Here is a 23,657-nt window from a genome sequence, read left to right on the forward strand (position 1 = left end):
AGGAGAGTTTAAATCTTGTAGTTAATTGCAACTGGTGCTGTTTTTTAGGAAGTTTGGTTTAGAATATCTGTATAAAGTGCAACTGTAACATGATCAATGTTGCTTATATCTCATGCGCTCCTAAACATTTCAGGCTACAAAAGATACAAAATGCATTGCAGCTCAAGTTTTGGGGTAGATGTTACTGATAAAATAGGCCATATTTGCTCTCTATGAAACAGATGTTCAATGCCATAAATTTCAGTGGAGTTGCCTGGAGTACAGCAGCAGAATTTGGCCCATGTATGACATTTGCCATTACAACAGGATGGTGTGGTAGAGAGAGCAGGAAAACCTAAATCTGTATATTTATAAAATAGTATCAACTAGATGCATTTTATCATTAAAGACAAAGTTCTTTGTTGAGTGCTTGCTCATGCCCATTCCATGACCATGTGTGCAGTTGCTGGAGACTTTTCCTTCAGTGGTATCTGTCGGGCTGGCTAGAATACTCTCTTGGAGCCATGTGCTCATGGACAGGTATAAGGGACCCAGTCAGCTCAGTGTAACACGAATCTGGTGACTCCTCTGCCTCCACTCGGAGGGTAGCATTGTTGACTCTGCCTCATGGTCATGCTCCATTGAATCCAGTCTTGAAACATTCCTCAGCCCTGGAGAAGCAATGTGGCACTAGGAGGATCACAATACCATCTACTCGAGAGGCATTCATTGAGGTCAGGGACTAGGAATGTTAACAGGTTACCAGTTAACTGTTACCTCTGAGCAGCTCCCCACGGGTGGAGGGCTGTTCCAATCCTGTTGAGCTTCTGGCTCCTAGCCTGCACAGGCTGAGAGTTGGCAGCTTTGCGCAGGGCTGGAAGCGGCAGCTGAGGGAAGAGAGGGAACTGCCGCTTCTGGCTCTATGCAAAGCTATCAAATCCCAGCCCATGTGGGCTGAGAACTGGCAGCCTAATATGGGCTAGAAGCCACTGGGCTGCCTGGATTCTCCCCCCCCCCCCTTTAATTAGTTAAATGGTTAAACTTAACATTTAACCAGTTAGCTAATTAAATGGAATCACTATCAGGGACTTGCTGGTGATCCTGATGCCATTTCCTCCCTTCACAGACCTGATCTCACAAGATCATAACCAATTGCTCCATCTTAACCTCAGAGCTGTCCACCTCATCATGTGGAAGCTCTATGGTTACCAGTGGAACGGTCCTTTTCAGAGTAAGTCCATCAGGTTCTAGGTAGTAGAAAACTATGTACCAGAGTGACTTACCTCACCAAATGGAAGTGTGGTCATTGCAACAAGGGTTCTCATCACTAGGTCACCTCTCCAGTCCATGATGGAGTATCTGCTTCATCTAAAACAGCAGGATTTAGTCATTTAGTTGATTAAGTTACACCTAATGTCCATTTCCACCTTTCATCCTCCGGTAGATTGTAGGGTGGTTGTTGTTGTTTTGGTTTTTTTCCCCAAGTGCTTAGAGGCGCTCTATCTGCAGATTCATGAACCGATTCTATCGTGGGAGCTAAATCCAGTCCTGTCAAAACTCACAGGCCCTTCCTTTGAGCTACTGGCATCATGACCCTAGTTGTACCTCTCCAGGAAGGTGGCTTTCCTGGTAGTGATTACTTCAGCTAGGAGAGTCTATGTAACTCTTTGTGGCAAGAGCAGTTAAACTGACAGGTTTTTAATCTTCAACCCAAAGAATTTCATCTTGGATCACTTCCTGCATTCTTGCCTGTTGTAAGGAGACAGTTGCCACACCTCTTTCAGTCTTGATCACCCGTTTGAAAAGAGCTCAGGCTTCCTCAGTGGCATTTTTGGCTGAAGTCCCTAACCAGGATATTTGTAGAGTGATGACTTTGTCATTGGTGCATACGTTTTCATCTCTGTGCCATCACCCACCAGACACTAGAAGGTGTTAGAACCAGCCTGACAGAAACCACTAACAGAAAAAACTCCTATGACTATTCATGTGATGCATGCACACCTAACATGGAATGGATGTAAGGAACACTTCTCAGAAGGCTTGGTAATCATTTTTCTCATGTGTACTGTACTGGGTTGTCATATAATTTAATCAAGAATAATTGTATATATGTGATTAAATGTCCAATGCTATGAATATTTCTTTTGTGTTTATATATGCTTGTAAGGCCTGCATAAGGCTAGTATGACGACTTGGAGAAAGGGAAAAAATGAAGGTTAAGGGGAAATGGAGAACATTTCCAAGGAATAAGGGCCTGATTCAAAGTGTGCTTATAGTCAGTGGAAAAGTTTCCAACGACTTCACTGTGCTTGGTTCAGGGCCTTAGTTCTTTACATTCTCCTTTCCAAATGTATAAGTTGAGAAGCCAAGATGATATGGCTAAGTGGAAGCTTGCCAAAACCAGATGTGATTTCTGCCTTACTCTTGGAATGGATGTTTTTATTACTCTTCTTCTCTGTTTCCACCTGTCCCTTACTCCTTCTGGAAACTATGAACACTGTCTTTCTTTCTTTGGGTAACTTTTTTTTAAAGAAAACAAATCACATCTTTAGTTAGGCAAGAAACATTTATTTTGCTTGTGATTTCCAGAGGACACTGCAGCTGTATCTAGATTGCAGGCTTCTTTCAGAAGAAGCTTTTCTGGAAGAGATCATCCAAAAAAACTTCTTCCAAAAGACAGCATCCACACTGTGAAAGCGCATCGAAAAAGAGATCTGCTTTTTTGACAGATAGCATCCACACTGAATGGACTGATGCTATAAGTTTCATTATATACTTCAAAGGATTTAAATAACTTCGTAATGCCATTTATTTGTTTTTGTAAACTTTAAAAGGACTAATATTTTGATTTATCCCAATGGAAGGGATTTAAAAAAGAAAAGACTGACCCAAATTTGTGCCCTGTTTTATGACTGTGTAGAGATTTATACGGAACGGTTGTTTTCACGCCTCTGAAATCTCATTCAGACTTGCTTTTTCAGGAAAAAAACAGACCATTTAGTTTCTGCCTATGTAAATAATCACTCTTTTAAGTAATATGAAACTGAAGTTGTCTCACATAATGGCTTTCCTGAAATACAACTCTTGACTTACCCATACTGTATGCACAAGTGCAGTATTGCTATACAATAGAGCCTGATCACTAAATACAGTAAGGGAGTGTGCTTACTTTGTGCTAAGAGATTTATCATGTCACATAATGTATATTATCCTAGGATGTTGTTGGATGTATATTATCCTAGGATGTTGCTGGAATACCAGAGCTGCTGCTTGAAACAGGTAAAGGCTAACTTAACAGATAATATATCTTTTTCTATGTTAAGATTTCTGGAAGACAGGGTATCAGGCTAGATCATAGGTTCTCAAACTGGGGGGTGTACTCGCCTCGGGGGGCGTGAAGAAATACCAGGGGGGATACGAGGTGACCCAACTCCTCCCCCCCTCCCCCATCAAGTTTTGCTGCCTTGGTCAGTTCCTTTTTTTTTTTTCTTCTCAAGTTTTGCTGCTATTTTTTTGGCGGGGGGGGTGCGTGAGGGTTTTTCAAAAATCAAAAAGGGGGGCGTAATGCTGAAAAGTTTGGGAACTACTGGGATAGATGAACCATTAATCTGAGCCAGTATGGCTATTCTTATGATCCTGATATAAGTATAATTGTTTAAATCTATTTCAAATTTAATATACTCATCTTTTTCACAGCATCTGTATTTAAACATTATCATTTATGTTATTGAGGAATATTTTACTCTTTCTTTGATAAGTTTTGTAAATGGCACAATTTTAGAAATATATTTTATATTTTAATAAAATGAAAGAGTTCGATGTATTTTTAATTGCATGGAAAAATTTCTGCAGCAGCGAGGGTAGCAGAATACCATTAAAGGCAGAAACAGGTTATTTGCACACATATAGAGAAGAAAGACTAAATTGATCTACTTCAAAAGTGCAATTTAAAAACAGTCATTCTGTGTAGCAAATAACTTCGTTAAGATGGCTTCTCAATGTACAACATTATGCATCATTTTATGCTGTGAATATATATATTGTGTTAATCAGAGGGAGGACAAAATCAATACAGTGATATTACTAAACGCTCAACAAAGCTGGTTAGATTTAATGTACTTTAGATTTAATGTAGATTTAAAGTTCATGGAGTAGTATAGGAATCATTGGTAACTGTTGCATGCTATTAATAATTAGCAGCCTTTGTGCTAGTCTCTTAGCAGAGAACCAGACATTTGGCACAATAGAAACTCAACTCCATACAGTTCAGTTCAAATTACATTTAACTTGGACAATAGGACCAAATGGTGCTCATTTGAGTTTCTGCCACTGTAAACAATGGGATGTTGGAATGTTTCATTTGTTTATTGATTTATTTATTTGGACAGGTGCAGGCTGACCATATGAATGGATTATTATTCAAATATTGCTACAGCATACCCTTACATTATTATCTGATCAATGCATGATGATGACAGGCACCATGAAGGATCCAATGCAAATTAGTTTAACCCTTTTATGGGTGTGATACTGAATATTAAAAAGTCAGTAATAATAAGTAAACCTTTCGGTGTATTTACCATCTAGAGAATCAGAAGTATGTGGCAAATCCTAGTCATTTTCATGGAAAACGTGGACTTCATATCCTGAGAACTCTCTTATTTCTGAGACTTATTTTCGTTTGAAAGTTACTTACAATTCATGGTCCAGATGCTGTTACTTTAAATGGGGAAATATATGAGCAGAGGAGATTCACACTTGGTTCATGTGTGTTGAGGGCTCAGGTGAGCATGGAGCCGTCTTCCAATTTTCCTTAGCTCTGTGGAAACTCTTCTATTAGTGTTTCATGACAATCTGGTTCTATAACTTGCAAAAGAGCAGAAGTTAAGGCTTGGAAGACTGATATATCTCAAGGCATAATCTCGGCTATCCCTCAGGGATTGCCTAAATTTAAATTAATGCTTCATAAATATTAATTCAGCCTCTCTTCTCCCTTTCCATATCTGCCTTCCTCAAACGGATTTCTGGTATGAGCAACAATAGTGGAAGCATAAATGAAGGCAAGGCTCCATTTAAGATGTACTGCTAGTTGAGGCAGGAGTAGGTTGTTGCTGGGGTGCTAATATAAAGGCCCATGGGCTTCATGCAGAGACTATAATTAGAGCTGTAGCAAGGTAGGAAAACTAGCAAGCAAAGAGTCATAAAAGCTTGGTAAACTCAGAGTTCATGAGCTTAATCTTCAAACAAAAATTAATGTGGCCTAATCCCCACCAACTGTTCAGTATGCAGTGGCTCTGATGTCTGTAATGGAGCTTTAAGGCCTTTTATATAGAGGGTGGTACCTTTAGCAGTGGCACAGGTGCAGCAAAGAGATCTGTAAACTGGAGAGTTTGAGTGGGAATTATGTTGAAGGGGAAAGGGGAAACAAGCCATTGGTCCTTAAAGGCAGTGAGTAAGTTTTGTGTGTGTGTTGTGTTTCTTTCTGTTTTGCATGAATGACTTTTCCCCTTTATTCGGTTTGTAGAGGCTGATAAAAAGCAGTGTGCTGTGAGAGAAACAGAGCTCTGATTAGGAGGCATATAAAGGCAACCAAACAGTTGGCTAGCAGCATAGGAGAAGCAAACAGAGTTGTAAACAGGGAAATTTGATTGAGAGTTTGTAATGAGAGTTGGGGGAGGAAGTTGTTCGGTGGTTTTGTTTTGGTGTTTGTTTGGATCTTTGGTGGGTTTTCTTTTGTTTTTACCCATTGGTAGGGAGGCTATTCAGAAGCAGCAGTGATGGTAATCAAAAACCATGGAAGAGATACTGAAGATGACTGAAGCTAATGTGGAAGCTGTGGAATATACATGATCCTACAGCGGTACTCAAGAGCTTCATTTGTATGAAGTACCACCTGATAGAGCTGATGAAAGAGAAGATCCAAGGCTTGGAGATGCAGCTGGAAACCATGGTTGAGTTTTGAAAGGAGTTCATGCAGATGATGAAGCAAAGGCAAGAGGAGGCTGAAGGGAAAAGTCAAGATTCTTCTTTTGAGTGGAGTCCCCGTGGGTGCTCCACAGTAGGTGCTGGGCTTGCTCTGGCACCGCAGAATGGAGTCTTTTGCATAGCATTACTCGGCCGGACCGTGCATGCGTGGTGACGTCCTGTGGTGTTCGTGCTCTTTTCTGTGCTCGCGCGGTCTGGTCCCTGCCAGTTCCTCTCGACTGTTTCAGGCTGCAGACAGAGTGAACTACTCTTCTGTGATCTTTTCTCCTATTTGTGTGAGTCCATTACATTCCTAGTTCATTCTCCTCATTTTTCTCCTAAATACCTTCTTCTTAATCTCCTACAAAAAAAAGGGTGTGTGGTTTTTTTTCTCCCTTGTTCATAACCCAGTTATAGTCCTGCTACACTTTCCCTCCAGTTACCCCATAATAGATCTGTACGTAGTTTGAGTTTTAACTAATTGAAAAAAAAAAAGAGAGAGAAAGAAAAGACAGAATATATATATTATGCCATCCCTCTCAGGGTTTAAGAAATGCGACACATGTCGCAAGGCAATGCCTGCTTCAGACAGCCACTCCTGTTGCATTCGCTGCCTGGGAGAAGCCCATGTCCCACAGAAATGCCTGCATTATTTAAAACTGACAGGCGGGACAGAGAGATGAGGCTCCGCATGATTTTGTTTGACAAGGCACTTCAACCAGACTCTTCTGATAGCGCGGCCTCCTCCACTCAGCCTCAAAAATGTAGGGCTTCTTCTCCTACCACGACGGCCCATAAGAAGCATAGGGCATTGCTTACAAGATCTCTACCAGTTACAACACAGAACAGAGTTAGCTCGGGAGATAAGTCGGAGACGTCCGGTACCTCAAAACTGTGCCCCAAAAGCTCCAACTGTGCCAGAGACCAAGAAATTGTCTAAACCGGCACTGACACCGGCACCAAGGTCCATGTCGGCACCAGCCGCGTCCTCGGCACTGAGGGAATCTGCCCTGAGAGCGTCATCAGCGCCGCCGGCACCCAACTCACCAATGGCACCAACTGTGTCTGTGACATGGGATATGGCACCAACCGAGCCTGCTGCAATTCCTCCGGCACCGATGCTACACTTGCCCGGCTCCGATGTGCTTGGCACCAAGACACTCGGCACCGCTCCGAGTCCATATCGAAGCAGAAGCCACTCACGTTCCCAATCACTGATTTTTTTCACCAGAACCATCGCCATCACCACCAGCACCGAGGTCCTCCACGCTACATGATTCACATTGGCACCGATCACCAAGATCTCCAAGGCAAAGGTTACCTTCCCCATTTCTGGCTGCCACCACTCACCATTATCATCAGCACCGTAGTCACCATTCTCTTTCTCCAACATCATCTAGAGCTTTGTATACGCATTCTCACTCACCCCGCTCAATTTGCTCATCCCACTGGGAACAATCTTGACACATCTACTTTGATCGACGGTCACCCCTTGAAAGACTTTATCATTGTGACGACTACTACCATCGATACTCATCTAGCCGACACTCATATTACTACCATCCTAGGTCTCGAGGAAGATCATGCTGTGATTGCACATCGACCAGGCCATCCCCGATTCCGGCTCCTCCAACTCCAACGGGCCAACCCGCGTCTCCTCTATGCCAGTTGTCAGAACCAGACAAAACACAGTTCTCCACGACAGAGGACCGACCACGAGAGACTTCCTCCATGCACTGATCCTCCTCATCACCAGATGAGGCTGTAATCCCAGGAGACATCTCCCCACCTGACGACCTTCGTCAGTTCCAGGAGCTCTTTAAGAGAGTAGCCATAAGCCAAGAAATACAATTAGACAAAATAAAGGAGAAGCAACATTGCCTCCTAAAAAATCTTCAGCCTCAACATAGAGCAAGGATAGCCATATCACTCGATGAAGCTATCCTTGAAGTCGCTGAAGAAATATTGCAAACCCCTGCTTCTGCTCCACCAACTAGTAAAAGAGCAAACAGAAAATATTTTGTGCCACCTAAGGGGATTGAATTCCTTTTTACCCATCCCCAACCGAATTCTCTGGTGATGGATGCAGCACGTCAGAGATCAAAAACCCCTCAATACAGAAACACTTCCGACAAGGACACTAAACGATTGGACTTACTAGGTAGAAAGGTCTATACGTCCGCGGCACTTATGCTCCGCATAGCGAACTACACAGCACACCTTTCCCACCACATTTTTGACAATTTTACAAAACTTACACCCCTACTGGGTCATCTGCCAGAAGCAAAGCAGCCCATACTTAAATCTGTCGTCCAAGAAGGCTACACATCAACCAGAACCGCCCTACAAATAGCCATGGATGTAGCGGACACAGCAGCGAGATCCACCGCCACAGCGGTAGTGATGCGACGAGCATCTTACCTCCAATCAGCTGCAGTCCCCAAGGAACTCCAGACTAAAGTCGAGGATTTGCCCTTCAGCAGAGATAAGTTGTTTTCCTAAAAAACTGACAGTATACTACATTCCTCCAAAGACTCGCGGACAACACTACGCACACTGGGGATGTATACCCCTCCCTATAGGCGCAAACGTTACGCTCCATGCCAGAGACGTTATGACCACTGTTACATCTGACAGCAATGGCAGAATCAGCAGAGGACTCTAGATCATCAACGGAATAGACAAAGACCACAGAGGCATCGATATTAGACATATGGAACTTGAACAAGTTCTTGTGGAAACAACATTTCAAAGTGGTGACCCTTACTTCGATAATACCTGCATTGGATCAATGCGACTGGTTTGTGGCCCTCGATCTCCAGGGTCACAATCCACCCTGCTCACAGGCAATTCTTACGATTCATAGTCGGAGTCCTTCCCTTTGACCTTTCAACCACTCCCAAGGTATTCTCAAAAATCCTTGTGGTTGTAGCAGCACACCTTCATCGGCAAGGGGTTATCATATTCCCCTATTTAGAATATTGCCTCCTGAAAGGTCGTTCCCATTCCCATGTTCTCAACATGCTCAAAATCACCATATGAACCTTTTGTACCCTTGGGCTGCTCATAAATAACCAAAAGTCCTTTTTTCAACTGACTCAGTGGTTAGAATTCAGCAGTGCATACCTAGATGCTACCACGGCAAAAGCACACTTACCTGTTCAGAGATTCCAAGCCATCCAGGACCTCATAGCAGTTGTCCGAGGCAGTCCATCTATCCAGATTCTTACCGCCTTAAAGCTCGTGGGCCGCATGGCGGCCACAACTTATATCGTCCACTACGCAAGGTTACACCTTCGCAGCCTTCAGTATTGGTTAGCAACTATATACAATCACACCAAACACGACCTTCACAGGTCAGTAATCGTTCCACCTTCAGTTATCCAATCTCTCCGGTGATGGACAAACCGTGCGAACCTTCTTACTGGCGTACCCTTTCACACACAACAACCATCTCGTCACATATCTACGGACGCCTCCCTTCTGGGCTGGGGAGCACAAATGAGTGACATTTCAATCCAAGGCCACTGGTCACGTTCCAAGACAAGGCTTCATATAAACCTCTTGGAGCTCCACGCAATCTTCAACTCATACAAATCTTTCCTGAATCACGTCTGCAACACCACTGTGAGGATCCTCACGGACAGTGTTGCCTCAGTGTACAGCCGTTCCCCGAATTACGACCACCTCTACCTCGAAGTGTTGGTCCGTAACTTGTTCATAACTCGGGAAGTGGCTGTATTATGTGAACCACCAAGGTGGAGCTCGCTCCCGCTCCCTCTGTACGGAAGCAATTCACTTTTAGAACAGGTGCTTCACCACGGCGTAACACTGGTAGCCTCCTACCTACCTGGGGTCACCAACATCCAAGCAGACTTCCTCAGTAGAAATTTTGCACCGGAGCACGAGTGGGAACTACACGTTGGAGTACTCCATATTCTCTTCCGACGTTGGGGCATTCCCCTAATAGACCTTTTCGCTACACATCAGAATACCAAATGTCAGAAATACTGCTCCAGAGCCAGACTCGGTCCATGCTCCCTCGGCGATGAGTTCCTTCTCAACTGGAGTGGACCTCTCCTCTATGCATTCCCACCTACAGTCTTCATTCCCAAAGTCCTTCAGAAAATAAAAAAAGACGATGCCACAGTCATAATAATAGCACCAGCATGGGCTCATCAACACTGGTTCCCCTTCCTACGGTGCATGTCACCTTGCAGACCGTATCAGTTGCCAACTCTTCCGAACCTTCTCACACAGAATCAAGGGACACTACGGCATCCACAAATACACACCTTACAACTCACGGCATGGCTCCTAGTTGGTTGAATCCTGCCAAATCTCTCTGCTCTACTCAGGTTCAAGACATACTCATCCACAGTAGATGGCAGACAACGAGGAAGGCCTCTCAAAATGGTGCAGATTTGCCTCTTGATGCAGCACCCAGCAACTGCTCCCTTACTCTGCTCCACTTCAGCGAGTCCTCGATTACCTCTGACACCTAAAAGACACAGGCCTAGCATTACCGTCTCTTAGAGTTCATCTAGCGGCGATTTCGGCCTGTAGACAGCCTATTGAGGGGACCTCCCTTTTTGCCCACCCGATTACCAAGAGATTCATGAAAGGGCTGTCGAATATACGTCCCCCCTGTAAACCTGTTCCTCCAGCATGAAACTTGGACATTGTTTTGAGTGCCTTAACTACACCTCCATTTGAACCATTAGCTACCATACCTTTACATATGTTAACCATAAAACTTGCCTTCCTCCTCACAATTACATCAGCACACAGTTAGTGAGCTATCCGCACTAATGGCAATACCACCATGCACCATCTTTAACAAAGACGGAGTAGTCCTAAGACCTCACCCAGCATTTATACCAAAAGTCTCTTCGTCCTTCCATTACAACAAGCCCATCATTTTACCATTTTTTTACCCAAAACCTCACTCTTCGCCACATGAAATGTCCCTCCACACTGGACATTCGTAGAACTCTTGCTTTTTATATAGACCGTATGAAATGTCTTAGAAAGACTGACCAGGTAATCGTCTCTCTCGCCGACAGAACGAAGGGACAACTGTTATCTTCCCAGCATATTTCTAAACTTATAACCTCATGTATAACACAGTTTTATGCTTCTAAGAATCTTCTACTCCCAACACAGCCCCGAGCACATTCCACATGAGCTGTAGCAGTGTCAACAGCCTTTCTTAAAGGCGTTGCTATAAAAGATATTTGCAGAGCAGCCACGTAGTCTTCATACGACACCTTTGTCAAACACTACGCTATCCTGCAAAAGTGGTTTTCAGATGCTGCGGTGGCATCAGCGGTGCTCTCATCAGCAGACAAACAGGGACTACGTATCCCCCCTTCCCACTCATGAGGGCACTACTGCTTAGTCACCTACGGTGGAGCACCCATAGGGACGCCACTCGAAGAAGAAAGCAGAGTTACTCACCTTGGTGCAGCAACTGTCGTTCTTCGAGGTGATCCCCGTGGGTGCTCCACTACCTGCCTTCCTCCCCGCTTCGGAGTCTGTCTCATCCCTTTTGTTTCCTATTAACAGATTCTGAGGCGGTCTTGAGGAACTGGTGGGGGCTGGACCACGCGAGCACAGAAAAGAGCGTGAACGCCGTGGGATGTCGCTGTGCATGCGTGGTCTGGCCGAGTATTGCTATGCAAAAGTCTCCGTTCTGCGGCGCCAGGGCAAGCCCAGCACCTACAGTGGAGCACCCACGGGTTACTGCACCAAGGTGAGTAACTTCGCTTTTGCAGGTGCAAGCTGCACTGAAGACCTCAGAGGGGAGACTGCTGGGTAAGAAAAGGCAGAGGAAAAGACCAACTAGTGAAGAAGTAGAACTCAGGAGCATACTTGATGAGTTAGATCATGAAGAAGGAGCACAGTAGGCTGCAACTGAAGGAGGGCAAGGAAGAAGAGAGAGCAGCTAGTTATTTAAGAAGAGGGGAAGAGCCAATGGAGATATCCAGAGTCCAGAAAGCCAGGTGAATACCAAATGAATTGCAAAAGACTGTAAGGGAAAATAAATGACAAGAAGACTTGAAGCTAGAAAGAACATGAGGAAGTCTAGAGAATCGTACCATCACTAGGCAGAGACAAGTCTTTGTGATTGGGGACTCCCTACTATGAAGAACCAGACCATTCTGTCATCAGAGCTGATCTTGAAAACAGAAAGGTGTTCTGTCTGCTGGCACTAAGATACAGGATGTAGACCTGAGGTGGAAGAGAATCCTAATGGGAGCAGGAAACATGCTTCCCACATGATTATCCTTCATGTAGAAACAAATGACACAGATTGATTTTTGCTGGAACATATCAAGGGAGACTGTACCAGGCTAGGGAAGATGCTTACAGAAATGGAAGCACAGGTAATTTTCAGAGAAGAACAAAAATGAGACAAGATTATGAGGATTAACAGATGGCTCAGGCAGTCATGCTATATAAGAAGGGCTTTGGGATGTTTGACCACTTGGAGGCATTCATGGATAGAGAACAGTTCTCATCGGATGGACTCCTTAGTGGGGAGGGAAATAGACTTTTGGGATGAATATTGGCACAACTCATTCAAAGATATTTAAACTAGGAACTCAAGGGAGATCACTGGGAAATAGTCATATAATCTCCACCCTGATTTTAACATTGAGAGGGAGGAAAATAAAAGAAGAATGGATACAGCAATTGTGAAAGGAACAGCTATGGGTAGGACAATGGATGTAAAGAACAGGCATAGCGTTGATACTAGTTGGATAGGCAACACTGGCAGTAGAATTATTGTACCCATCAGGTCGGAATGTGGACAAAGCCAAGCAGCAATAGTCAAGATATTTGTACACTAATGCAAGGAGCTTGGGTAACAAAATGAAGGAACTAGAACAACTGGTGCAGGAAACCAGATATTAAGGAGAACAGAATCATGATGGAATAGTAGTCATGACTAGAACACATATGTTGAAGGATGTATGCTGTTCAGGAAAGACAAAAATAAAGGCAAAGATGGTGGAGAAATATTGTATAGTTCTGACTTAGCTAGGCAGGTCTTCAGTAGGGATGTGAAAGGATAACCATTTAAATGATTAACTGATAAGCCTGAGCTTATCAGTTAACATTCAGGGTTACATGCAAGCTCCTGTCCCGCTTCTGGGGAGTCAGCTGCAACCACGCACTGCTGCCTCTGTTTCAACTGCCCTCCAACCTAATCACCCAGTCAAAATGGACTCCTACAGTAGCAAAGAGTTCACCAAGCTGTCTGTCTTCACCAGTGTCTTCAACCTCATTGCTGGGCACTTCAGTTCCAGCTGGGCTTGTGTTTCTAAAGGAGCCTTGTCCCCTTCTCAAGGCTTAGACCATTTTGTTAGTGGCCAGTGGGGAAACCTGGGCTTACTTACTACTCCAGGCTGTAACCAAGGAATGCTATAAACAACAGCCACATTCTGCTTCCTTTAATTAGTTGTTTTAGTTACTTCCCTTGGCCTCTCCTCATCAAGACTCTATTTTCACCTCTTACATTTCAGATTAAAGTTTGCAGGTCCACTTTTTCCCAGCGTAAGTAAGTGCTATCAGGTAAGCATCTTTGGCCACAGAAGAGGAATGTTCTTTCTTACCCCCTGCCAGGCACTGATCTGCTCAGCCTCTGCAACTCCATTTAGCTGAGCCTGCTGGACACTGATTGGCTACTTCTACAAGGCATCTACAGGCAGGTCAAAGGGACCAAGCTCCTTTGCTCCTTCCTGTGATAGGGTGTTATAAGACAACAGATTCTCCAGCAGGAGTCCTGAAGGCCCAAGTACACCCCATCACAGCAACTGTTAGATATCTAAGGGTATGTCTACACTACCCTCCTAGTTCGAACTAGGAGGGTAATGTAGGCATACCGCACTTGCAAATGAAGCCCGGGATTTGAATTTCCTGGGCTTCATTTGCATAAGCGGGGAGCCGCCATTTTTAAAACCCCGCTGGTTCGAACCCCGTGCAGCGCGGCTACACGGGGCACGAACTAGGTAGTTCGGACTACGATTCCTAGTTCGAACTACCGTTACTCCTCGTGAAATGCCTATATTACCCCACTAGTTCGAACTAGCGGGGTAGTATAGACATACCCTAAGTCCTTAGCAGGTTGACCACTTGCCTGTCCAGTGAAAGGTGTTTTCCAAAAGAAGTGGTTTCTTCAGTTGACTTCTAATTTATCATATAAACCCAACATGTGATTTAACAAATAAACCTTTGGGTCATGTTTTAGGTGAGGCATATTGACATTAGGGATGTGACTGGTTAACCTGGTTAACCATAAAAAAACAACAAATAGGCTGGTAGCACTTTAAAGACTAATAAAACATGTAGTAAGCCTCACTGGAGGCTGCTCCAGCCCCGCAGGGCCCGCCTCAGACATCTGCTTTGGCCGGGCTGGAGTGCCCCTGCCTGCAGTTGGCTTGACCCGGATGCACCGTGGTCGGGGAGCTCCAACCTGGCCGGAGCAACCCTCCGCCCATGGCAGGCCTGGTACAATGTGCTGCAGGCAGGGGAGCTCTATAGCTGAGCATCCCGTGTCTGTGGTGAGAGGAGCTGCTCCAGCCCATCCACCTCGTTTAATCGGTTAGCAGGTTAAATATAATATTTAGGTAACTAATTAAACGGAATGTTACATCCCTAATTAGCATAGTTCCATTTGATTTCATTACAGCTTTGCTGATTACAGAATCTAAGCATTTGTATTTAAGGTGATGGAAATTTTTTATTCTTGTGTTGAGTTCAACTGAAGTGTCTTATCACTTCAGTTATGCCATAGACTATACCATGACAGCTTGCATCCCCTGGGATGTCACCTGAGGTACTTAAACACTGTTGAGTCAGCCTATTCTGCCATTCTGAGCCCCCTTAAATCCTGTCTTGTTGAGCAAGGCACTAAGGCCTCATCTAGCAAAGCACACAAGTAGGGCTGCACACAGATGCAGAAAATACAAATGCTAAGTTAATCAGCTCTGGGAAGACTTAGTTTAAGGGACTTACTCTAGCACCTCCTTTGGGATACAAACCCAAAATTAAATGAAGTTTGCCTCCTTATTCAGTGTAAAAGAAGTTATACACAGTTTCTCAGCTTTCCTCCACCTTTTAAAATTACAGAAACAGGGTTATAAACAAGAAAAGGTCATGCACTAAAAGGTAAATTTTAATTGTTTATAAGTGATGATAGAGCAAAGAAGGTCACTTCAGTAAGTAAACAAAACGTGCTTGGTATCTTTAGTATATTACTGAAACTGGCTACAACTAATATTCTTCATGCTAAATAGTGTTCCAGGCATATTCTTTCATAGGTCAGATAAATCTTTCCAGCCTGGATCAACAGCTCTTCCCTCACTTTGTCCAGTCTTTTGTTAACAGGTGTTTTCCAGTATCCTTTTGGAGTGGGGAAGCTGTGGTAATACCAGCTAAATACAATAGTTGGTTTATTCCCTCACCTTATTTTCAGTTTCCATAAGGCAGGAAACTGATTTCTCTCACCCCCTTGTGAAAAAGTAAAGAATTCAAGATGGGTTCCAGTATCATGTGTCATGGTCACATGTATTCATAGGCCCTGTAGCAATTCTTCACAGGCTGACCCACACTCACAGGGAGATTAAACACTTTTACAGTCCATTGTCTCTTGTTAATGGAACATCAACACTGGCTTTTTCATTTTAGTTCCTGAAGTGTAAGCCATGAGTGTGACCTAAGGCAGCAAATATGCAATACCAACAAAAGGTCAATATTCTTAACTTCTTCTACAAAAATAATGCATATACAGGCAGTCCCCGGGTTTCGTACAAGATAGGGACTGTAGGTTTGTTCTTAAGTTGAATCTGTATGTAAGTCGGAACTGGTGTCAGCCGCTGCTGAAACTGATCAGTTTCAACCACGGCTGAATCTGGAAGCCAGTTCTGACTTACATACAGATTCAACTTAAGAAACCCAGGAGTCCCCAAGTCAGCTGCTGCTGAAACTGATCAGCGGCTGATTCCAGGAAGCCTGGGGCAGAGCAACTCTGCCTCGGGCTTCCTGTAGTCAGCCGCTGGTCAGTTTCAGCAACGGCTGACTTGGGGACGCCTGGGGCAGAGCAGCTGGGGTGCTGCTGGGTTGCTCCAGTAGCGCGGCTCCAGTAGCGCGGCTCCAGCAGACCAGGGAGATGGAGAGCAAAGCCGCGGAGCACACCCGCAGCGGGACAGCCCGGGCGCGCTTGAGCTGTCCCCCTGCGGGCATGCTCTGCGGCTTTGTTCCTGTCCCCCTGGTCTGCTGGGGGGGTCCAGCAAAGTCCCTGGACCCCCCCTAGCAGACCAGGGAGACCGGGAGAAGCTTTTCTCGCCCCGCAGGACACGGGTGGCGACCCGCCGCCCGTGAGCTCCGGGGCGAGAAAAGCCCCGTTTGTAAGTACGGTTCCGACATAAGTCGGATCCGCGTAAGTCGGGGACTGCCTGTATACAAATAGGATAATCATATTGAGTAACTCAAATGATATCTCTCTTGAACTACCTTGCATATAAAGCTTTCCTCTATTATGCGATATTCATATCATAAGCATATTTTCAGAAAGCATATGGGATATTAAATCACATATACAATATGAAGTTATATATGTAAAATGTTCACATCTGTACTAAATCTGTGGAGAAATTATTACAGGTTAGGCTATCAAATTCAGCTGTGATGTTGGAAGCTCAAGTCTATTGAATTTGGACCAAGATATCTTGGAAGTAAAAAACAAGTGAATTGTAGCACAGTAGTTAGTTGATTATCAGTTTTCATAGGGTAACAATACACAGATTTTTTTTCTGTTGCAAATATTTTTAGCAGTTACATGCATGCTTTTGCCATCTATAAATCGGGTTGAGAATATTCAGTAGCGTAGTCTTGTAACTGAACATTGTTATACTGGAAACTAGAGCCTTGATTGTCAAACGTGAGTGCCTAAAGCCAGTCTTTTTTTAAGCCATGTCAAAGGGCGATCCATAATCTTCATGCAGACATGCTTAGGAATATGAATATGCATGATTGAAAAATGTTTATGCAAAATACTCTATGTAAGGTATCATTTGAAAAGTTGTAATCTATTCAGTATGATTTTCACATTTGTATGCATGTACCATTTCTGTATCTGAAATTAAGAATATTGACTGCAGATTTATTATCAATGTCTTCGTGTTGGGAAAAGCCTATTACCAGCCCATTAGGAATGACAATAAAGAAGCCAGACGCAGAACTAATGGTCCATTAGCAGGAGACCTTTGAGTGGAGAACTATCTTTCTGGAGTCCTGCTACACTTCTATTGACTCATGGACTTTGAGGAGCTACAAAGACATGTGACCATGTCCCTTGATGCTGGAATTCATCCTGAATTTTCTTCTTTTCCACAAGGAACTGGGGGAACCAAACAAAGTTTCCTACCCCAGGGAAATTCTATATAAGGCAAGGGAAGTAAACAATGATTGGTCATCAGCTTGCTTTACAGATTTCCTTTCTATGTCAGGTGAGTACTTGAAAACACCTAAAACAAAAGGATTGTAACAATAGGGATGGAGGAGAACTGCTGGACCCAGGTAAAAAAGAACATCTCTGACCTGAGAAGAACTTTACCTGAAATATGTAGGGTGAGAGATTATCATTTGTAATAAGTTTTCTTAGTGTATTAAGCTAAGCTTGCATGTCTTGTTTATTTTTGTTTAGTAAGCTACATTGTTCTGTCTGCTTTTGTATGACCACTTAATTCCTACCTTCATACTTAATAAAATCACTTTTGTTTATTAATAAATCCAATGTAAATAATTGCTATGGGAGGAGTAGCTGTATGTATCTCTGTGTAAGAGAAAGGGTGGACAATATGAGCTTGCTTTGCATAAAGCTTTATACAGAATAAAAGATTTATCTGGGGTTCAGGTCCTATTGTGGCTGTGCACCTAGGTACTGTGGCAAGTCCCTTTAATTGAGCCTTTCCAGTGATGAGCTGATCTCAGTGTTTGTATTACTCTGCTGTGCCAATGCTGGGGGAGGCCAAAAGACCCTGCACCTACCACAACATGAGCCAGCCACCTGCTGCCACCCAGCCCTCCCCCTCTTCCTGGGACCAGGCTGGTGGCTCACAGGACCCTGCCCGGGGCCGCAAGAGGCGGGCGCCCATCTGGTCAGTTGTGGAGATCGTGGACCTCATCGAGGTTTGGGGGGAAGCCTCCAATGTCCACGATCTCTGCACTAGCCACAGGAATGCGGCTGTATACAGCCGCATGGCTGCCAGCCTGGCCGCCAGAGGCCACCAGCGGAGCCGGGAGCAGGTCCGCTGCAAAATCAAGGACCTGCGGCAGTCCTACTCCCGGGCCTGCCAGCCAGGGGCCGACCCGGAGGCATGCCCCCACTTTCAGGCCCTGGACCGCATCCTGGGGGCTCACGCCGTCCATGCCCCCTGGGTGGTGATCGACCCCGGGGCAGAGGGACCCGTCCCTGACACCGAGGAGGAGGAGCAGGAGGACACCGAGAGCCAGGAGCCTGCCGGGAGCCTGCCCAGGATCCCCGAGGAACCCCACAGAGCACATCGCCTGTGTTGTCCGAGGCCGGGGAGGGCTCCACATGTGAGTACCGTCATGCTCCCCTTATGTGAACGGGAGGGTGGGGGGAGAGGGAGCCCAGGGACCGTGCGCCTGGGCCTTGCCCACCATGGAGCAGCAGCTGGGTGTCATGCAGGGGCCCTGGCCTTGCAGAGGGGGGCTGGGTTTCACCCTCCTTGTCCCCAGGGAGAATTGACCGCTGCTCTTGTTTCACCACAGCCGCAGCACCTGGGACTGCAGGGTGCACCACCCTGCCTGCAACAGCCACCCGCGCCCGGGCCAGCAGGCGTGCCAGGAACCAGGAGGACTACCAGCGGCGGCACCTCCGGTTCCTGGAGCAGCTGCTCCGCAACCAGGAGCACTGGGTCCGGGAGGACCTTCGGCTGTGCCAGCGGAGTTTGGAGGCACTGGAGGAGCAGGGCCGTGTCCTCAGAGGCCACCTCCAGACCCTGGTCGACCGGTTCCTGCCTCCTCCTGCTCCGGCTCCTGCGGCTGCCCCAGCTCTCACTCCTCCTCCTGCCTCTGCTCCCCCTGCTCCTGCTTCCCCTGCTGCTCCTGCTCCCCCTTCCGCTTCCTCCGCACCCCCCATCCCTCCTGCCCCACCCTCCGCACTCATTCCCCCCCGACGCCCCCGCACACGCAGTGCTGCGAGATGGGAGAGCCAGCCCGACCCCCAACCCTGAGCTTTCCCTTCCCTTCCTCCCCTTCCACCCCCTTCCAGCTCCCTCCTCCCAGGTTTCCCCCTCCTCTCTCCCACCTTCACTCCTCCCTCTCCCCACCCCAGTTATGTAAAATAAAAAGAGATTTTTTTTGCCAAAACAGGTGTCTTTATTTGACATTAGGAAGAGGGCTTAGGGAGGGGAAAGGGGAAGGGGGGGACGATGGAAGAAGGCCCCAGTGGGGCATGCAGGGAGAGTTCAGTCCTCCTCCTCTACCTGGAAGGTCTCCTGCAGGGCTCCCCGAATCCGGACGGCCCCCCGCTGGGCTTCCCGGACGACGGCGGTGCAGTGCTGAGCGTAGTGGCCAGCCATGCGGTCAGCCTCAGCCACCCAGGCTGGCAGTAAAGCCTCCCCCTTCCTCTTGCACAAATTGGGAGGAACATGCTGCCACCACGGGAGGGATGTTGTGCTCTGCGAAGTCAAGACAGGTGAGGCATCTAAATCGGGCTATCACAATGCGGGCCCTGGTGAGCCTGGCATTGAAGGCCTGGCGGGAGGGGTTGAGGTGCCCCATGTAGGGGGTAGGCCGCATCCCCCACCAGGCAGACGGGTATGTCCACATCCCCGACCCTGATGTGGCGGTCGGGGAAGAAGGTCCCGGCCTGCAGCCTCTGGCACATGGAGGAGTTCCGGTACACCCTGGCGTCGTGTGCCTTGCTGGACCAGCCCACATTAATGTCCGTGAACTGTCCCCGGTGGTCACACATGGCCTGATGTTCCGGGGCATGGATGGGGATGTGCGTCCCGTCAATGGCCTCCCCGCAGTTGGGGAAGCTGAGGGCGCCGAACCCCCGGATGACGGCGTCCGGGTCGGCGAGGCAGACCACCCTGCGGAGCAGCACCTGGTTGATGGCCTTGACCACCTGCGGAGAGACACAGCAAAGCGCGAATCACTGGGGCGCCTCCGGCCCAGTGGCTGGCGAGTGCTGTACCTGCATGAGCACCGCTCTGACGGTGGATCTCCCCACGCCGAACTGGTTCCCGACGGATCAGTAGCTGTCCAGCGTGGAGAGCTTCCAGAGGGCGATGGCCACACACTTCTGGAGGGGGATGGCGGGCCTCATGCGAGAGTCCCTTCTGTGCAGAGCAGAGGCGAGCCACTCGCAGAGCTCCAGGAAGGTGTCCCTCTTCATCCTGAAGTTCTGGGTCCACTGTTGGTCTCCCCAGCGCTCCAGGACGATGCGGTCCCACCAGTCGCTGCTGGTGTCCAGATGCCAGATGCGGCGGGGCACGCCGGCGCCCGAGCGCCACCGCAGCTGCTCCATGGCCCCCAGGGTGGCCAGGCGGAGAGGTAGGGGGCTGACGTGCACCAGGTGGTGCCAGGCAGCCTCCAGCCATTGCTGGCAGGCTTGCAGCAGCAAGTCCATAAACTGCACCAGAAAGTGCAGGGTGAGCTCTGGCTCCATGTTGCCACCTGCGGCGGCGTCCCCGAAGGGAACCACCGACACAGACGGGCGGAGAGGAAAACGCTTTGCTGTCCCTCAGCGAGGTAGGCAAGCAAGCGGAAAAGCTGAGAACCGGCTGTCCAGGGGGGTCCCTTTAAGCACGAGCCTCAGATAGCCTCAGACAGAGGCCACACAAAGCAACTACTGACCCGATGCCTTGCCAGAACCGGTTTCAGCTGCCCTTAAATGCGCCCCTGCGTCCAATCAGTGTGGACGTGTTAGTTCGAATTAGCAAAACGCTAATTCGAACTAGTTTTTAAGTCTAGCTGCGCTAGTTCGAATTAGCTTAGTTCGAATTAACTAATTCAAACTAAGTTAGTTCGAATTAGCGCTGTAGTGTAGACATACCCTTAGTGACTGAACCCGTCACAAGCAATATGTGAGTACTTTAATAAAAATGGACTGAAGTCACTCACAGATGTAAGTCCTTAGTACTTCTGAATATTAGGCATCTTTGATTTAGATGCCTAAATATAGAGTTAGGTGCCTATTTTAAGGGCATGTTTGCAACATATTTGCTTTTTGCTTTTATAAAGTAGTAGTAAAACATTTAGTCCCTTCCTCATTCCCTTCCAGTTTCAAGTTGAAAATTAAATAGTTGTTCCTGAAACACTGCTGTTATGATCAAAATGTAATAAATTTGTTCCAGATACATCCAGCTTTGCCAAAGAAGAAAGCTGCTGTTGTTGAAATAATATTTGATTTCAGGTAGTTAGTTTTCATCAGGAACAAATTATATTGATGGTTTTTGTTTTTTATTTTGTTTTCCAGAATGGCACTAAGAAATTTTGGGACTTTATGAGGACACATGACAGGTAAACCCAAACAAATGAGCTCATGTCTTTTTTTCTTTTGTTTATATGTCCTATTTCATTCAACATTATCTTTAACAGTGGTATGATGTATCAAGCAAAGCCTAACTCAAGTGACTGAAAAGAGAAGATTGCAGTGTCCTAAAAATTCCCTAATTCTGTTAGCCAAAATTTGCATAATGCTAATAACAGAGAATTATTCGTGACAGAGAAAAAAAAAGAAGACATATTCATAAACCAAGACTATGTAGCACTTTAAAGACTAACGAGATGGTTTATTAGGTGATGAGCTTTCATGGGCCAGACCCACTTCCTCAGATCAAATAGTGGAAGAAAATTGTCACAACCATATATACCAAAGCCGCTACATTCCACATCCTAATTACATAAAAAAACAAACAGTGGATACTTAAGAACAAATAGCACCTTCTCTATCAGCTTCATATAACATGGACACTAATTGACTATCCTGCCCCCCCCCCTTTTTTTTTCTTTTTTTTCCCCCGCTTCTTTTTCCTCTCCCGCCCATTTATTTAGAAACTGGACCTGTAATAACTCCAAACATCTGAAAAAGTTTTGTTAGTTTCTAATGTGCTGCAAGACTATTTGTTGTTTTTTTAAGTTTTTCCAGTTACAGACTAACTAGGACAGTGTTTCTGAAAGTGTTCTGTGAAATCACTTTCAGAAACACAGGCCACCACTTCCCACAACTCCCCTTGGCTGCAAAGGACAAAACGGAGCCAATGGAAGCCAGGAGGCTCTGTGGCAGCACCGCTAGTAAATAAACAAACTGGAGTAGCCAGTTAATGCGTTTCTGAAAGTTATTTTGTGGAGCACTTTCAGAAACACTGAACTAGGCTACCCCTCAGAAGCTTTCCAAAAGCAAGTTTATACAATTCAGATCTGATACTTTTTATTTATGAATTTTTCAAATCAGGGTAAAATTAGACTAAGAAAATGTTCTTTACAAATCGCTTTCCCAGCTCTATGTAAGGTAAAAATGTTTTGCTGAATAGACCCTACTGAAAGTCAAATGGGGAGCTGTTTTGATGATATGACGTCATCAGGTAAAACAGTTGCTTTCGGGAAATTGGACCTTTAATACAGTAAATGGCAACTTATGTAGCTACTTGAGAGATCATTAAAGTGATAACAGCAACCAGGCAGGTCTTCGCATGATCAAAATGGAGGATAGAAAGGTATGAGTTACAGAAAGAATATTGAAAATCAGATCTATCTGGATCCATCCAAAAAAAGTATTTACAGTTCTTGAGGATGAGGATAACAGGGATTGATATTTGAATATTACAGTTTACGCTGACTGTTGGAATCTGGCTAGAGGACAAACAGATTCTGTACTTCATCTGTACTTACAGTGGGGGGAGTCTGTAGATTTATGATCATAGATACAAGAAGTTGGACCGATGATTGAAATGTAATAATTGCCCTCCAGTTCTAGACAAACTAGTCCGGCTTCAGGCCACAGCATTAATGCATTTCTTTTCTGGAAGGCAATTGTTTTTTATATAATTATATTAAATATAAAATCTTAGATGACTCATACTAACAAAATGATGATAGAACTGGATGTGGATAAATGTTTTCCATGAACTTCTTGAGAATATTATTTTTACAGGACTTTCTTGTGAGCATTTTTTAAATAGTTGAGAGCATGACTATATAAAGGACTATAGCCACATGTCATGCCACTCATCTCTGGTCATGTAACATTTGTTAGTTTAACATGTACAACAGCTGCCATCCTAAGTTATTAGTGATTACTGTGTTAAACTGTAGAATACATAATGTTCATTTCACTAACAATTTAAATTCACTTTCTGTCATTTCACAGGAATAACAAAAGATTCCTTAATATATAAGATTTCAGTTTTCTTACGCAAGCCTAATCTGTGAATATGAGACCAATTATTATCAAATATATCATAGTCATAAACTGGTACAAAATGCAGTTTGAGGATGTTTGTGCTGGTTTTATGGCTAAGTTTTTATTTGTTGCTACAGTGTAATTGGTCATCTCCACTTTTGTGGCACAAAATAAATGTGCTCTGTTTTGTTGTAAAATGTGTGTGTGTGGGGGGGTATTTTTTTATCATTTCCCTACTATTGTGAAAACTGTTTTTAATTAGTCTTTA

The 23,657-nt window shown here is 45.4% G+C and overlaps 1 protein-coding gene across 1 annotated transcript in view; it reads left to right on the forward strand.

The window, feature by feature from the left end:
* NUDT14 (nudix hydrolase 14) overlaps positions 1 to 23,657 on the forward strand; it is a 103,183-nt gene that overhangs the window by 45,043 nt on the left and 34,483 nt on the right. The window contains exon 2 of the mRNA XM_075926425.2: positions 21,464 to 21,507. Within this exon, the coding sequence (XP_075782540.1) occupies positions 21,464 to 21,507 (44 nt within the window). The remainder of the gene's footprint in view (positions 1 to 21,463; positions 21,508 to 23,657) is intronic.

Source organism: Pelodiscus sinensis, chromosome 5 (genome assembly GCF_052426305.1).
Source record: "Pelodiscus sinensis isolate ZL-2025 chromosome 5, ASM5242630v1, whole genome shotgun sequence".
Lineage (NCBI taxonomy): Eukaryota > Metazoa > Chordata > Testudines > Trionychidae > Pelodiscus > Pelodiscus sinensis.